This window comes from Microtus oregoni, unplaced genomic scaffold, assembly GCF_018167655.1.
Source record: "Microtus oregoni isolate MIOR12 unplaced genomic scaffold, Mior012 000012F_ref0000307, whole genome shotgun sequence".
Taxonomy (NCBI): domain Eukaryota; kingdom Metazoa; phylum Chordata; class Mammalia; order Rodentia; family Cricetidae; genus Microtus; species Microtus oregoni.
Window position 1 is genome coordinate 18715807 of NW_024543071.1, and position 18011 is coordinate 18733817.

The 18011-nt window shown below is 52.2% G+C and overlaps 1 protein-coding gene across 1 annotated transcript in view; it reads left to right on the plus strand.

Moving 5' to 3' along the window:
• Crtac1 (cartilage acidic protein 1) overlaps window positions 1-18011 on the plus strand; it is a 143058-nt gene that overhangs the window by 86230 nt on the left and 38817 nt on the right. Inside the window, exons 3-4 of the mRNA XM_041660677.1 lie at window positions 6618-6814; window positions 16147-16283. Of these exons, the coding sequence (XP_041516611.1) occupies window positions 6618-6814; window positions 16147-16283 (334 nt within the window). The remainder of the gene's footprint in view (window positions 1-6617; window positions 6815-16146; window positions 16284-18011) is intronic.

Below are 18011 nucleotides of genomic sequence, written 5' to 3' on the forward strand. Positions count from 1 at the left end.
AGGAGATAATCTGGTGCCTTCCCTAGCCCCTTCCCTCTGTCTACTCTGAAAATAGACGTGTCCTGCCCTCTTGACTCTCACGGTCTACTGGGAGAAACAAGCAATAGATAAGAAAATGGGTATAACTACAGGAAGGAGGGTGCAGGGGTGGGAGACAGAGAAAGGGTGATCTCTCTGAGGAGTTGCCTTTTAAGATGAGACCTAAAAGAGATGAGCCAGCTGTGGAGCGCAGCAGGAGGAAGCAAAATGAGAGTGTCTTAGGCAGAGAGCATCAGCAGTAAAGGGGCCTGGGCACAGGGAAAGCCGCTGGATTGGTTGCTTTTCTCACCATTGATAAAATGCCTGACAGTAGCAACTTAGGGGAAGAAAATTTCATTTTGGCCATGGTATCAGAGAATAAAGTCTGTCATGGAAGAGACGACAGAGTGGAGCAACTTTACGGTGCAGGAGAGAACGGCTAAGGCTTGGTCACTTTTTTTTTTTTTTTTGGTTTTTCGAGACAGGGTTTCTCTGTAGCTTTTGAGCCTGTCCTGGAACTAGCTCTTGTAGACCAGGCTGGTCTCGAACTCACAGAGATCCGCCTGCCTCTGCCTCCCGAGTGCTGGGATTAACAGTGTGCCACCACTGCCCAGCATCTTATTCACATTTCAGTGGATGGGGTTGCAGAAAATAAGACCAGAAAGAAATCCTGGATTAATCCTCAAAGACCCACTTCCACCTCCAACAGCCATGCCTCCCACCCCAAAGGTCCCACAGCCTCTGAAAACAGAGCCACCTGCTGAGAAACAAGAGTTTGAACACATGAACCTGTGAGGGACATTTCAGACTCAAACCACAACAACTACCCAAGTTTTGAGTGGGCAACTGGCACGACCTGACTTACATGTTTATAAGGTGCCTTTGGCGGGGGCTGGAGAGATGGCTCAGAGGTTAAGAGCTTTGCCTGCTCTTCCAAAGGTCCTGAGTTCAATTCCCAGCAACCACATGGTGGCTCACAACCATCTGTAATGGGGTATGGTGCCCTCTTCTGGCCTGTAGGCACACACACAGACAGAATATTGTATACATATTAAATAAATAAATATTTTTTTTAAAAAAGTTGCCTTTGACTGTGGTAGGAGGAGATCAGATCAGTGGAGCAAGTGAGGAAACAGAGCCCCACCCCGACCCCAGGGATGGTGGCAACCAGTCGGGAAGGAAAGCAAGGAATAAAGCTGAGGTATTTTGGGAGGTAGAGATGAGGAGATAGGCTGATGGACTTGATGGGAAGACGAAGGGGGGAGTTCCGAGGCTGATGCCAGGCTTCTGTTTTTAGTGCCTGGATCCCCGTTTAGGAGAGGGAGAGATGGAGTAATCAATAGCTCCATTTTGGACGTGTTCCATCTCCGGCGCATGAGAGGAGATGTCAGGTAGGCAGTCAAATATATGAGTCTGAGCCTGAGTTGGAGATATGAATCTAGGTGTTGTCAGTCACGGGAATGGATATGATCAGCTCGTAAAAAGAGAGAGAAGACAACAGAACTAAAGGCCAGGCTTGGAGACTCCAGCAACCAGAGGGTAGGAATAGGAAATGTACCCAACAGTGGGGGGGAGGGGGCTGAAGAGAGAAGAAAATAAGACAGCATAAAGTGGCATAAAGTCCGTTGAGGTGGCTGTCCTATGGGAGAGTGGAGGTCAGTTGGGGGTGGCCACAATGCCACTCATCAAGAGGACAAAGGTGGTAAGAACAGAAAAGGTCTCCCTCCATCTGGCCACATGAGAGCCACCAGTGACGCTAACTAGAGCAGCCTTATGGACCAAGGTTGGATGGGAGGATGACATGCATGATGGGAAAGTAGAGACCACCTATAAAGACAGATCTGTTGAGAACTTTAGCAATACGGGGTACTAAGAAAGAAATCTACACACGGAGGCAGAACAGCCAAGGTTGGGATGTTTGGGGATTGAGAAATCGTAAGTGTTGAGAAACCAGCTACTTGACTGCTGGTGAGAGAAAGGTCCTGCCTCGGGTTTGTTGTGATTTTTTTTAAATGATGTGATCTTACAATTGTGTAACAATTTACAGTTTACCAAGTGTTGTCACACACACCCTGACACTCCTCAAGGCTGTCCTTTGAGGTGTGAGCAGCACCGAGACAGATGAGGAAGCTGAAAACCTAGAGGAACTGAGTGACAAGCCCAAGGGCAGAGCCAGGATGCACCCCCAAGGCTAAGCTGGTCTAACCACGGCTGGCACAGCCTTGATATTAGACACCATAGCTGCCTTTGCCCGGCTCTGTTTAACTGCTTCAAAGCCCCTTGGACTTCTACAAATACCCGATTCTCTCCAGCAAGTGTCAGAGAAAGAAAACATGAAATGGCCATGATGTGCCCAGGTTCCTCAGGGTGGGGACTGTGGATAATTCCCTCTTCCTCTAACGTTCACATCTGTAAAATGGCGTTGCGGATAGGACCAGCAGCCCCAGCTTGTCATGAAGATGCCGTGGGATTTAAAAGTGCTTGGCACAGATTTTGCAAATGAAGATTGCTCTCAGAAGGCTGCCCAGCGTAGCTTTGATGTGTTCCTTCCTGCTTCACTCCTCACCTTACCCCTCACGCCCTCACCTTTGCACATCCACTTTCATGCCCTCATCTCCATACATAGTCAGGGACACACAACTTTAGTCCCCTCCCTCGCCTCTCATGCGTACACACACACACACACACACACACACACACACACACACACACCTTGATCCCCATTACTACCTTACCTCCACTCACACGTTCGGTCCCCTCACTTCCCTTCTCTTACCCCCTCCCATCTTACCCTGACCCTCCATCTCCACCCCTCACCCCCTCATCTCTCACCACCCTTCTAACCACACACACCATCACTTTCATCCTTACACCCCCACCTCTCATTCCCTCACGTTTCATCGCTCACCCCTCACCTTCCCATCCCCACCGCTCACCTCCTCTCCCCACCTCACTCCCCATCCCTCTGTCCCCTCTCCACTGACCCCGGATCTCTGTGTTCTGTTTATGAGCACCTTCTGCTGCAGTATGCTCTAGGCATCACGCACGCAGAGATGCACAGCCGCCTGGACACCAGCAGTTCGCTCTTAATGAGGGGAGGGATGGGGAACAGACACCTCTGCCCTCTCAAGAGCAAGCCAAGACAAGACACTGCAGGTATCCGGAAGAGAGAAGGTCACATCTAGTCCGGCTGGTAGGGAAGACTCAACACAGGAAGGGGCTAGGAGGGTGGGAGGACATTCCCCATGGAGCAAGCGACTGCAGCTGAACAAAGATGGGCGCAGCTGGAAAGGGCAGCGCATCTTCAGGGGCTGGTGAGGAAGCAAGCTGCAACAGCGGCTCTCTGGAGAAGAGGGGTGGGGGCCTTTCCTGGGGGGTGGGAGCCATGAAACAACAGCTGTTGGTGCTCCAGGGCCAGCCCAGGGTGGCCTGATGGAGGGAAAGACTGGCCCCTGGGAGCACTGCCCCAACCCAGCCTTGCCCTGTGATTGCTCAGAACCCCACCTCAGAACAGACTCCATGCCCATAATTCCCGGGGAGATGTGACCAGACTGCCAGACATCTTCCCATGCCCCATGTAGGTCAAGGCTGACCTAACCTGTCTACTTCTCCCCACAATTCCCCATAGTAGGCACCCTGAGACTAGCACCCCATGATTTTCCAAGAAGAGATGTGCAAGGGTCACTTCATAGGATCAAGGAGCCCACCCCAGCCAAGCAGATTTGGGATTAAAAAGGCTAGCTTCCAACATGTGGGGAGGCCATGTTCCCTCCCTTCCCGGCAGGTGACTCCAGGGCATGGCAAACAGCTGGAATACCCAAGAGGCAGCGGGGTAAAGAGGGTACCAGCTATGTGGAGACTGCCCCCACCATACCCTGGGAGGACACCGGCTTTGCCCATCTTGTAAGGCTAGTCAGACCCCTGGGCCCACAGATCTTGCAGGCTGCCCTACTCCTGCTTGGGGGTCACTCTCTCACCGTTCCTGGAAGGTGAGGCGTAAGATAAAGAGCATCCACGTGGAAATGCTCTGGTCTAATGTGCAAGGACGGGACTAGACGCATGACCCCAGAGTCACACTCGTGGTCTCCTCCTTTGGTCCAGTTTCCATCCTTCAGAAGAGATCAGCAGAGTCTAGAGCCCAAGCCACCACCCGAACTACGGCAGAGTTACGGCCTCCGTGAGGCAGAAGAGATCACAGGGCGGAAAGCACTCTGCAAACTGTTAAGTGCGGTTGCAGCGTACGGTGCTTGTTACCTTCAACGCTTACTTGAAGTTCATGTGCATTCCTGAGAGCCACTATCTGAGATGATAAACAGACATGCACAGGACTGAGCGGTGGCATGTCATCTGTCCCTGCATCCGGCAGCAGGGAAAGAACATAGATTTCCTGCCCTGAAGAGAGAAGCCCCAAGGCTACTTACAGGTCGTGCGACCTTGAACCCCACTTGGCCTCTCTGACCCTCAGTTTCTTTTTCAGAAACACACCCTACCTTTTTCGTTCTGGGTTGTGTGGAGCTCGAGCAAGACAATGAATGACTGTGTTCTTAGCGAGGCCAACACCAGATGAGCACCATGGTCTGATAAGGCAGGCGTAGTGTGACAGAAGAGAGGAGGGCCTGGGACTTTCAGGACTCGTATTTAACACTAAAAAGTCACGTCCCTGGGGGTCGGAGCCAGCTGCTGACGGTGCCAGAGCCAGAGCCTTTTGTCTCTCCTACCCTCGACCTGTCTCTAAAGGTAACATTGCGCCCTTGATGCTCGGCTCTCAGACACACTTCATCAAGGTGTCTAAGGCGCACCCTCCCATCGCTGGACGCTGACTCAGCCCCCCTGAGCTCCATCTCCCCTTTCACTCTGTGGGTGCCAGAAGTCTCTTGGCCAGTCACCAGCATCCCCCATACTTCACTGTTCTTCTGGTGGCAAAGGAGAAGGCCAGGCTGGATCTGTTTCAGTACTAAGATTTCTCCCGATACCTAGGTGAGCTGTCCACCCTCCCTGGGTCATTTAAGCCAGCACTGTACTTGGCTCAGGGTGGGCGCACTCAACAGCAAACACAGGCCAGCGGGCAGGTCCTGGTGAATGGAGTATGTGGGTTGCTCTGGAGACCCTGGCAGGTCCCTGTTAGGGAAGCAGGACCATCGTGTTTGGCCGTGCTGCCTGGGAAAATCTTGGGTATCCTCAATTTCCACAGTTGGAAAGGTAATAGGAAGACATTGACTGTGGAACACTTGAGCCCACAGGCGTAAACACGATTAAGGAAGTCCACTAAAACCCAGAATAAAGGATAACAAATACTTGGGAAAGACCTCACAATAAGAGTAAAGAGCCGCGGTCCTCTGCTCTGTGGGCGCTGGAAGCCGTGAACAGAACTCCAGCCTCACCCTTGAGAGCGAGCATGCTTCCCATCTGTGCTTATCAGTCCATATATAGTGCTTCAGACCACGCCCTAACAGGCTGGTGCCCAAAAGGCTATGGGCCGAATGAAATCCCACAGCACACAGGACGTGGGTGCGAGCTCAGAGATTTCACTCAACAAATATTTCCTGAGCGCCTGCCATGGGCACAACATGGAGGAAGGGTTCTACTCTGATGGAGCCAACGTTCCGGTGGAACCAGAGCGAGCAGGGGAGGGGGGCAAGAAGACAGACCCTAGGAGAGCTGTGGGGCTAGATGGGGGACCGTGGAGAAAGAGTAAATGGCACAGATATGAGGAGGACTTGAAGGAGGGGGGGGAGAAAGCCAGCTGTGTGGCTGTCTGGACCAGCATCCCACCTGGAGAGTGCAGCGAGGGCAAAGTCCCTAAGACAGACACGCGGCCTTTGGCGTGACAAGGAGGCCGCTTGGGTTCAGGAGAGACAGGCAGTTTCAACTCTTGTCCCAGTTCCCTGGCAAAAGATCCAGTAGGTTTGCTGGTAACCCCCAGGTGCACTGGTAGCCTCACCCCAAGTGCTGTAGAGATTGTGTTTCCTACTAGCAGACAGTTGCCTCAACTCTCGGTGACAGAGGCTCCTCCAGGGACCACTCACAAGGGTGCTCTTGGAAGAGCAGAACGATGTCCGGGCTCAGGCACCCTCACGGGATACTGCTAGCCCTCAGGAAGCCTCTCTCTCTGAGCTGCAGTTTCTCTTACGGTCCGCATCTGTTTCTCCTCTGTGAAGTGAGTGACCAGCAGCATGGCTTCCCATGCCAGACTCACCTGGGTTGGTTTTTTTGTTGTTGTTTGCTTTGGTTTTGTTTTTCGTTAGATGTCAGGTTGTTGTTTAAGTTAATGGAGTCATTAGTGGGAAATTTCCTTTTACGTTGAAATACACAAGGTAAATGTCAGGGAGATTTTTCTTCAGCCGGGCCCTTAGTTTAGGGATTGCGCCTAGCTGCCCACTCCCCTCAACCAGCCTGCTCCTTGAACTGTGTTCTACATGGCTCTGATCCACTTTCTCTAGCCTCAGTTTCTTTCTGGTCCAGGGCTTCCTGGTGCAAGACTCCTTCCTGGGGCCAAGTTACTCTGCGTTGCAATAGACTTTGAGCCCATTGCCCTGCTCCAGTGAGCTGAGTGGACCCAGCCACTCACCCTCAAAATCCTCTCCCTGTTCCTTCTCCAGGTACAACGGCCCCAACCTGGTTTTGAAGTACAATCGAGCCCAGAAGCGGCTAGTCAACATTGCGGTGGATGAGCGCAGCTCGCCCTACTACGCGTTGAGGGACCGGCAGGGGAACGCCATTGGGGTCACAGCCTGTGACATCGATGGGGATGGCCGTGAGGAGATCTACTTTCTCAACACCAATAACGCCTTCTCAGGTGAGGGTCAGTTTGTCGGTCCCCTTCCTGCCCCGATTACATCTTCCTTTCTCTGACAGTCCTTGCTCAGGCCACTCTCTGCTGCCTCCAGGATCTCCCTGTGCTGGGCAGAGACCCCAGGATGGCCCTTCAATCTCCTGTGATGGAGACTGGATTTTCATCCTCGGTTCCCTGGGCAGGGGCAGAAGGGCATGAAAAAGACTGGCCACCCTTTTCTCCTGCAGCCTAAGACATCCTCCTCCCCGCCTTCCTGCCCTCCTCCTCTCTTCCCCTCCTGCCATCCCACCACTTCTGTCTGGTCCTCCATCTCATCCCCACTCCCTTAGGTTACCTCTGAAATCAATAGTGTCCCTGGGTCATTCCCATGCTACCCTAGGCCTTTCTCAAATGCTTTGCGGTCCTTCTAGCATCTGCCTCTTCCCTTTAGACCACTGCAAGAATTTCTCCCACAGATTCCTGTGTGCCAGACGGAGCCTCTGGGTGTCAGGGAGGTGATGGGGCTGCAACCCTGAGGGAGGCTGACCTTGAGTTCTCGGAGCCTCCTCCAGCTCCTTTCACTCTGCCACCTGCATCCCTGCTCCCTGAGGGTCTGTGTTAATGAATTCTGGCTCCCCAGGTCTCGGGTGAGCCTAGTGTTCCTGACTGCTCCTGGGCTACCCGGTGCAGACAGCCCAGAGATGGCAGGGAAACTGATGTCCATCAGCCTAGTGGTAGTTCATATAAAGAACGCCCTGCCCCCCCCCTCGCCAATCCCACCCTCAGAGCACAGTTAGGAATGCATTAGTAGTCTTATACTGAAGAAATTGGATGCTAAGGGTATAGCTCACTCACCGAAACCTGGCAACCTTCAAGTCCCAGGATTCAAACCCAGGGTCCCACCCAGTGTCTCTCGCATCGAGACACTATAGCTCTTCTCAACCCTCCTTCCCTAGGGAGCCTGGCTATAGTGTACACACAGCATCTCATAAGTTAGGGGCTATATTCTTGGGACTGCAGATCACCCCTACCCTTGACCCACATTTACTCAGACCTAAACTGGACTCACTAATAAACCCACTCCTGTAGGGCTGTTAGTTAACATCCTAGAGCATCCTCCACCACAGTGCCCCCTGGAGGTAAGGCTGGGTATGCACGGGCCCCTTCCAGATGGCGGCAGACTTGCTCTAATCTGTCCTTCATGTTTCCACAAACAAGCGCTGTCCTGGGCTCTCCAAGGTCCGGGAGGCTGCAAAGTGCCAGGCTCATATGGGACCCTGCCCGCCCCCAGCACCCCTCACCCCCACACACAGACTTTCCCCAGCTGCCAGTCCCAATCCCGCATCCAGCCCAGGCTGTCCCTGGAGTTTGAATTCAGCCAGTTGCAAGAATGAGAGGTGAAGAGGTTGAGGCCTTGTGCCAGGGGCTGGGGTGGGCGGGCTGGCTGGCTGGTAGCCAGTCTTGTGCCGCCAAGAAACAACGAGCCACAGCCCCGAGTGGTGTTTTATGGGTTTTCATCTCCTCGTGCCACCGAGTGAGGCCTGAGAGATGGTAATTATCCCAACACAAATATCAGGGCATGATTACCCAGCTGGATTTACTGCCCTCTCTCCACCAAGCCGAGATTGGATTAGGGCGCGATTAATTGATGGGCTGATCCACTCTTTAATGTGGGGCAAGGTCAGGAAAAGAGCAGAGCCTAGGATGCCTGCAGAAGGGACGAGTCCCCAGGAAGGCCCTGGATGGCTAGGAAGCAGGAACAGGGATGACCGCCCTAACTGGACTCTGCTGGCAGGATGCCAGAGAAGGGGACAGCCTCCCCCAAGTCACAGCACCTGGAGGAGACCCTAGGGCCGTCTCCAAGGCAGCAGCCCCGCCATGCTCTTAGAGTGCTCGCTGTGAATCCGAGAGCAGAGAAAGGCTCTGTGCAGCTTCCTAGGGAAGGGGGTGTGGTAGCCTCCAGCTGTGGTGCCACAGCCAAGAAGGCTGGAAGCAGGCTAGGACCCCATTATCATACTGTGACACTCAACTCTCAATCCTCACCGCAGCCCAAGACGATGGTCACTCCCTGGGAACCATGCCAATTCTGCGTTCAGCCAAACAATGAGTGTCTCCCATTGATGTACTCATTTCCTGGACAAATTGCTAGTGACCACCTACTGTGTGTCAGCCTTGTTCTAGGCACTGAGGATGCCTCAATGTGTGGAACACAGAAGTCACTCTTCCAGAGGTCTGTGCTTTTTCCCGGTACAGCCCAGTCTCTCGCAGCCCCTGACATCCTTTCCCAGTCCCTAATTTCCAAGGCCCACGAGAGAAAACCTCTATATTGGTTACTGTGTGACTCCCAGTGGCCCAGCCAGGCCTTTACTATCCCGGGAGCTTAATTAAAATTGAATAAATAAGTCTCGGGAAGAAAAGGTGAGCAAGCCACTGCCTAAGAAGAGGAAAGCCAAAAGAGATGTCGGGGGAGCCAAAAGACCTGGCTCCGGGAGAGAGGCCCCAGGCCACCCGGAGGGGCAGGGGCGAGGACAACAGTGCCCAGCAGCCTCAGCCCTGAGTGCGCACCTCCTGGTGACCTTCTGTGGGTTTGAGGGATGTCTGTGGGTTTGAGTTAATTTTGTAGTTGAGTGAGCCATTGATTCATCAACAGGGGGTGGCATGAAGCAGGGACGTTTGTGCTTGTCAGCACTCCTGGGGTCCAGCCCAGACAGCACTCAGCCATTACCACCCTGCCCTCTGTGGCGGTCATGAGAGCTTCCTTGGGAGCCTTAGCCAGCCAGTGAAGTCACATGGCCTTTGGGGTGCTGACAGTGTCTCTCCCTCAGCCAGATTTTAGGGTGTTAGCAGCGAAGTCAGTGGAGGTGCCTGGGACCTTGCAACGCCCTCTGGGAGTCAGTCCAGGGTGACCTTAGATGAGATCTTGACCCTTCTGTCTTCCCTCTTCTATAGAACAGAAACCGTATGGACCTTACAAACCCTCCTGCCTTCAGCGACTCTGCAGACCATATTCAAGGTCCTTTCGGGTTACCTGCCACCCTTCCCGGTGCAGCCAGATTGCTGGGCCACCCTTTTCCCCTTTCTCCCACTCACTACAGCTTTGCCTGAAGTTCAAACTTGCTTTTCCTGCTGATATCCCAGGGCTCACGCTTCAAATAAGGTCTCTCTGAGCACCTGATCTCAAGTCATGCCCTCCTTTCTTTAACTGGTTTATCTGCCTTCCTGCCGCTGACTCTTGTCTGGAAGTGGGTTGTGTGCTAGCTCTGTCCAGCTCTCCTGCTTTGTCTTACTCCCTGTTGTACTCCAGAACCCAAAGAGGTGCATCAAATAGAGACTCTTGAGTGGACAGCTGGAGTAAAGGGTGAAGAGAATCTGGTTTGCATTGCATTTGCCAAACAACCCTGGCAGCACGGGATGATGCTGTGGTAAATGGGGGTCCCAGCTGGGCATGGCTCAAGGCTTGGGAATTGGAGAGGGAACAGGAGAAGAGAACTAACCACCCTCCCAAGAAGGGCAAGGCCTGGAAACCCACTTGTGCTGAACTGACCTGGAAAAGGGTCAGCCAGGTTGTGTGCACAGAACAAGGAGGGGACAAGAGGCAGCCAGAGTCCGGGACCTCCTTCAGTTCTTGGGCAGATTCCTCCCCATGGATTTCCCACCCTGACTCCCCTTGGCCACTTCACCACCTGGCCCTGACGGGGAGCACGCTGATAGGTGGGTCAGCATCAACTGTGAACCGAGGGCTTATTTTCTTTTCACTCATTCAGTGATGAACATAGCACTTTTGTGTGCAGGGCAGACACCATTGCAGTCCATGTCCAGGAGAATCTCCCTGTTCTGTGACTCCTCTTTGAAAAGTTCTCAACCATGTTCTTGGGGTGTGTCTTGTCTTCCCTTGAGGACCTCTATTTCAACCCTTATGCTTAACCCTATATTAAAATGTCTCTATTGAACCCCAGCTCTGCTTCATAGACTTTCCCCTCTCGTATGCACACAGCATGCCCTGCTCATACTTCTGCTGTTTGTTTTCAGCATACTTCGGATATTACTTCACAACATACAGAAGGCGCTCACTCTCTTGGAGGGCTGCATAGTACTCCCGTGTATAGATTTGTCACTCCTCTATGGGGGACACTGAGATTGCTGGAAGTTCCTTTCTCCTTACAGAGAATGTCACTTAATGAATGAGTTTGTACGCTCCACCATTTCCCATGATTGCGCAGATATTTGTAAGATAAGCGTTCAGGAACACAGTGACTGTGTCAAAAGAATATACACGTGGAGCTCAGAGTGCGAGATTGCCTTCCCTGGGGACAGCGCTTGCCACACTGCTCCCGTGTCCAGTGAGCACACACATTCCAGAGCTTACCAACACCGTGTTTCATCAATTTTGTTTTCAGTATTTGCCAATCTGATAGGAAAAAATTGATTTCCAAGTGTAGCTTTAATTTTCATTTTTCTTAAATGAGTGAGGCCGAGAATATTTTTACATATTTGACTCTCTTGTCCTCTCCTAGCCTTTGCCCATTTTTTTCCTATTGACTATTGGTCTTTTTCTTATTGATTTGGAACACCTCTTTATAAATTAGGAAAATTAGCCCTTTGTCTGAGACTCACGTTACATTCAAGTCCTCCGGTTTGTCATTTTTCTTTTGTCTTTGCTCAGAGTGGGTTTTGTGATGGAGAAAACTTTCACTTTTACACACTGGGATTCTGACTTGGCAGTTCGTAAGCTGTGTCACACCTGCAGGGGCCTTTTACAGGGACACTCGTAACCTCCCGGAGAGGAGACAAGGTGTCAGTTACCACACTAGAGGGAAGAAAGAAGCTCTGGGCCGGCTGCACTTCCAGCCTCCCCTGCCTACACAGCAGATGGGCCATCTGCTCTCTAGAGATGCAGCCCTGGCCGGCAGCTCCTTCAGCCAGGCTGACTGCAGCTGCACCCAGAGACCCTGCACCTCACTCCCCGGGGTGTGACGCTGGCATGGCAGCTTTGGAACCAGCTGGAAACTCAGAAAAAAGCGCAAGTTCTCGCAAGCTTTCCCCCACACCTGCTAGCTCAGAACCCGCACTGCCATCTCCAGGAGCTCCCTGTGCCCTGTGAAGCCCAAGGTGTAGTTTAATGGATGTCATCTCATTTATTTCTGAGTCTCCACCCTTTCCTCAGACCCTGAAATGGATCCTCTGGATCCCCAGCCTATTTTCCCTTAGATCCGGAGTCCTGGTTCTCAGCTGTCCCAGCCTGGCCCCATTTCAAAGATGAGTTCAGAAACTGTTCACTCCCTGGCCAGCCTGTATTGTGCCTCATCCCGCGTGGCCAATGAGCAGCATGCCTGGAGAGAGGCTGCCAGGGCTGCACCACAGAGAGTGGGAAATCCAGGTGTTGTGACATCTGCCTGTGGTCTCAGCACTGAGGAGGCAAGATCAGGAGTTCTGGGCCATCCTTAGCTACACGGTGAATTTTGAGGATAGCCTAGGCTATATGAGACAATGTTTTCAAAAACAAAAATTGGGGACTGGGGTGATGAATCAGTAGAGTACTTCTGAGTTCAATCCCCAGAAGCCACATAAATAAGTCAGGCTCCATAGCACACTTCTTATCCCAACACCAGGAAAGCAGAGACAAGCAGATCCCTGGGGCTGGCTCACTGGACAGACAGCCTGGCCCACTAGGCATGCTCCAAGCCAGAAGAAAAAAAAACCCATCTCAAGGTGAACAGCCCCTGAGGACTGAGGCCCGGTTGCCCTCTGACCTACACATGCATCACACACACAAACGCACACGGATCTTGGATTCTGGAGTTCATCGCCGTGGTCTTAGCTAAGGACCCGCTAGCCTTGTAACACTGAGTGAGAGGGCTGTGCCACCTTGTGCCAGTTTGGAGCTGGGCATTGCCATCCGGCAGCAGCTGTGCAACTTCAGGCAAAGGAGCTGATTCCCGAGCCCCAATTTGCCTGTGTGTCCTGAGTCTTCTTGGGGAGATGCTGGAGGAGGCGAAGGATGCTGGCAGAGGAGCCCTGCAGAGTTTCCCTCTTCATTCTGGGGTAGAGTGAGGAAGAAGAGGTCAGGAATTCTACCAGGGCCCCTGTGAGCCTGAGTTCATTCTTTTTAAACACATCCTATGACTGAACTAGTTCTCTCCCCTGGGGCCATCACCGCTCTGCTGGCTCTCCACTGACTGAGCCTTGAGAGGCATTTGAAACTTAATGTCCACGGTTGACTCCTGGGATGTGGTTTGCTGAGGACTGACCTGGTCATATGCTATAATTCCCAGGAGGACAGGGAAGCAGTGGACAGAGATGATCTTACTGTGTATGGAACTTATCTTGTATCTGGTATTATTGGAAGCACTTTGCAGACATCTGCACAGAAGAGCCTGACTGAGAGGTAGCCATTCCCATCTTCCCATTTCATAGCTAAGAGTGCACGGCTCGCCAAGACGTTGCTGGCTGTCACGCAGCCACCAGCTGTTTGGTGGTAACCTTCCTGCCTAAGAGTTCCCAGACTTACCTCTATGATGTTGACCTCCAGAGATTCCCTCCCTGCCCCTGGACGTCCTTTTCCAGGGCCCCATCCTTTCTGTTCTCCTCCAGGGACTCAGGAGAGCATCTTTGCATCTTTTGATCATGCTACTGACAACCTCTCCTCTTTCTGAGTACTAGCCTGCTTTGGTGTGGGGCCCTGGGGCAAAGTGCAGCTACAAGGAGCCAGGAGGTAAGGCCCACTTCAGCACCAACTTGGGCCGGGGGCCAGTGCCGGGTGTTTATTGCCTGTGCCATCGACCCACACAGCTTGCTGTTTATCTGTCTTCCTGACACACCTAATTACCCAGGTTGCAGCTGCCAGCGCGTTTGCTCTTCCTAAATCACGGGGCTCCCAACCCTCCTGTCGCCCAGGCCTCCAGGCCTCTGCCTGCAGAGGGGCTGCCATTGATTTTGCCGTTCCCCTTTATGATCTACAAGGCTCCACATCGCTGTTCACATTTTACCTTAATTAGTTTATTCTTCTGGGCCTCTCTGGTGAGCCCAGAAGCCACACAGGACCAGTGAGAGGGACGGACCAACAATACAAGATACCCAAACTCCTGACTACAAGCCTAAAGCCTGCTCAGACTTGAGCACCCTAAATGGTGACCTGCGAAGCCAGAGCCAGTTTAGCTACTGGGCAGTCTCCAAAGAAGGGTTCCAAGACCAAGGACATCTGGGAGACACTGGGCTCAATAAAATTAAGCAGACAATTTTTTGCAATCATTTTGAAGTTTTAATTAGTTGATATCTATTGAGAGGCTTCCAAGGTTGGGCAAGTATACAATCTTTCCCAAACATGGAGGCTCATGGAATTCTTGCTCCAGGCTGCCCTGCAAACCAGGCTTGCCCTGCCCAAGTTTTGGTGGAACACCTGTGGTGTCATTTCAGAATGTGGGTAGGAAAGTTAAGTGGGCCCCAGTGGGAATGAGATGGACAAGGGTTGCTCTCAGCTAAGGAAGGCCGGAGACCTGCAGGGGCCACCTTTAGAGACCCCGGGCATCTAGAAGCAACGGCAAGTTTCCTGCTGCCTCACATATCACAGTGATGGCAGCCACAGTCTAAGCCATTTTCCATAGACCTGAAATCCAGAACACTCTGGAAGCCTCCAGCACCTTGTGGAAGTTTGTGGAAAATTCACTAGATAACAAACCCTGTCCTGAGCTGATGTGAGCTATTTATAAGCCTTATTTATCCCCCTTAATGTGAATATTCATGTTTCACTGCAGAAATATTAATGTGTTTAATTATGGGGTGCCGCCCCCAGTCCCTGCTGGGGGTGTTATGTAATCAACAGTGTTCGTACCATGTTTCCTTCCTAGAAGCTGAAGTCAGAATCTAGGTTTCTAAACACATTGGGCTCCCCAGGGAGTTCAGTGAGGGCTCTGTCCCTGCAGGGGTGTGAAGCTGTCACTGTGCTCTCTCATCCTGTCTGATCTGTGACCTGACCGCATGTGTGTCTTCTCACTAGTGCCAGAGTGACGCTGTGAGTGAGGACAGCTGTCACCTGTCGTTCTCAGATGAGGAAAGTGAGGCCAGGAAAGGAACCTTAGACTTCACACGCATGCATGCACGCTCACACATGTACACACACATACATAACATACTCACACCACCCATACACACACAACACACATACATAGAGAGAACATACACACACAACACATACATGTGCAACATAAACACACAACACACACACAGAACATACACACAGAGAACATACATATTCAACACACACATACACACACACACATACACACATATAAACACCACACACATACACAACACACATACACACACAGAACATAACACACATACACAACATACACACCCATACACACACAGAACATACACACACGTACAAACGCAACACATGCACATACACACACAACACACACCAGTGTCCCTCCCAAGACACATCAGCTTTGTGCAAGCCTGTGTCTGTGGCTCTTCAGAACCCCCACCTGAAAACACTGCACGTCTATTAGTGACCCTCCCTGGTCCCTCACGTGGGTGTGCTGGGAGCCACCTGGTGGGCTGTGTACACAGTGTTCCACCTGCACGTGTTCACACATGCATCTACACTCCCCCACACACCCTCATACACATCCATTCTCAGTCTCCCACCGGGGCACCGTTGCTCCTGTGCGTCCTCACACACTCAACTGCACATGCTCTCACGCTCACACTGACTTAAGCTCACCTGAACACCCGCTTTCACTCATCTCACTTGTACACCCCAGTCTTGCACACTTACCCATTCTCATGCTTGCAGTGAATTCACACACTCATGCCAACACACTTGCTTTTACATCCTCTCTCCCAGAATCACTGACTACCAAGCCCATGAAGTGTGGATCTTGCAAGTAGCTCATCTCTAAAATAGGGAAATCATTTCTGCCTAACAGTAGCTACCTTTAGGGGACACTGTGCCAATCATTTAAAGTTCAGCATCTCCGTCATTCCTCATAGGGAACCTGAATGGGGTTACTGTCATCCCCATTTTACAGATAAGAAAAGTGAGGTTTAGAGATGCGGAGAACCTGCCCAAAGTCTAGAATCTATGTCTGAGATTGGAACTTTTGCTCACTGATTCTAAACCTCAGGCTTATAATCACTGCTCCACACTGTCTTCCCCCAGCCTGAGGCTCTCTCCTGGGGGCAGCCAGAGTCAAGTTCACAACTGGAAGCAGAAAGGAACCTTACCTGCAGAGGGCCTCCGTGCATGGAACCACCTGACCTCTGGCCCCAGCCACCTTATGGTAATGCCAGGAGACAGAAACTCCTGGTCCCCTGCCCACTGTCCACCCACCTCTCTCTCTCCCTCTCTCCAGGTGTGGCCACATACACAGACAAGTTGTTCAAGTTCCGTAATAACCGGTGGGAGGATGTCCTAAGTGACGACGTCAATGTGGCCCGTGGAGTGGCCAGCCTCTTTGCCGGACGCTCCGTGGCCTGTGTGGACAGGACGGTGAGTGCAGGGGCACCTGCGGGCCTGGGAGGAAGCAGAGGAACCCTGGATGTGAGAGCCAGGAGAGGACTCATCAGGTAGACACCCCTCCCCGAATAGTGACAGCCACCTTGAGGACAGAGCCCAGGGCTGTACCACCTTAGTAGCTGCCAACGTCCCACACAGTGGAAGCAAATTACTAGGAGCCCAGGCTTGTGGGGCAAGTGAAAATATATCTTTCACATCCTTCTCTTGTGCAACCCTCCCAGTGACCCATGTGCAAGCAACACAGGGCAGCAGCATCATGAATATCGGATTCTCAGGGAAAGGCTGAGGCTCAGTTTGGAGCAAAGGCTTAACTGGGGACCCAGAATAGATCGGTGACATGCCTAGGACATGGAACCGGGTCCAATACTAAATGGGGTGCTCACTCATTCATTCAACATGCATTGCCTCCGTGAGGCAGGCCCTGAGTCACGTGACCTCCTGGACATATTTATGGGATGTTGAAGGTGCAACAGGTGAGTGCAGAAGTGGTCGAGGCAGGGTTACCTGAATGTTCTAGATCCGTAGTTCAAACAATGGCTCCACCAACACTTTCCTCGTACATCCTACCCAGAGGTGTCCAGCCCTAAACATGGGGAGGCTTGGCTGAATAGAAGTCGGGAAAGAAGTGGCCAGCCGTGACCTGAGCCAGAGCTCTAAGTCCCTGTGAGACAGAGGCTTCTGAGGAAGGGATTTGTCCCTCCTGTCACCTACCTGCTTGGCTCTATAACAACAATCACCAGCGTCCCAGCTGCTGCCCTGTTCCACAGAGCATCTTTGGCCCCAGTTCTGGGGCTGAAGGGGTGGGTTCCAACTTCAGATTGAGATGGCACAGAGGCTTTGGGGATTCAGTGTGAATGTTCGCAGCAGGGGCCTCCAAGCCTTGAGAGAAGGCAGGTGCCAGGTATAAATATTTATTTCTTAACAAGCTGGGCTGTGAAGCCACATTTAGTCCTGACCTGAATCAGTGCCACCTGGACTCCTGCCTGGTGGGAGGGGACAATGAGGCGGGCCTGAACAGCCCTGAGAGTGTGCAGGACCTTGAGTGTCAGGTCTGGTCACAGCTGGGGATCTTGTCTACCCGCCTCCTGCTTCCCGCCTCCCTGGGTCAGTACTAAGCCTCCCACACTGGCCTAAGTAGGAAGTTCCCCCAGAACTGGAAGGAGGAGCTAGAGGTCAATCACAGAGCTGCTGTCTACGTCCCAGCAAGGTCATCCACACAACGGCTTTAACCACAGGACCAAAGCGAGGCAAAGGGAAAGGGGCCAGCACCTCAGCACAGTGGGTGATGTTCAGAAGCTGCCTGCTCCCCACCCGGCCTCACTCCATCCTCCCAGACCTTGGAGAACTGGACAAAATTCTTTCGGTGGGTCACCACGGGGGGGAAAGGTGCTTTCTGAGTGCAGCCACCACCTTGTGAGGAGCGAGCTGAGAGAGGTCCAGGCCAGGGTGGAAACCAGAAGACAGGAATGCAGCGTGGCAGAGAAAACGCCAGAGCAATGGCAAAGGACAAAAGACAAAAGCAGCTCATGCTCGGGCAACTAACCAAGCTTGAAGTCCCTTGCACCGGACTCCTCCTCGTCCAGAATCTTTACAATAAGCCTACGAGGTACAAGCTACCATTATCACCTTCTACAGATATGGAAATGAAGGCTTGGAGCAATTAAATAACTTGACCTTGGTCACACAATAAATGGCAAAAAC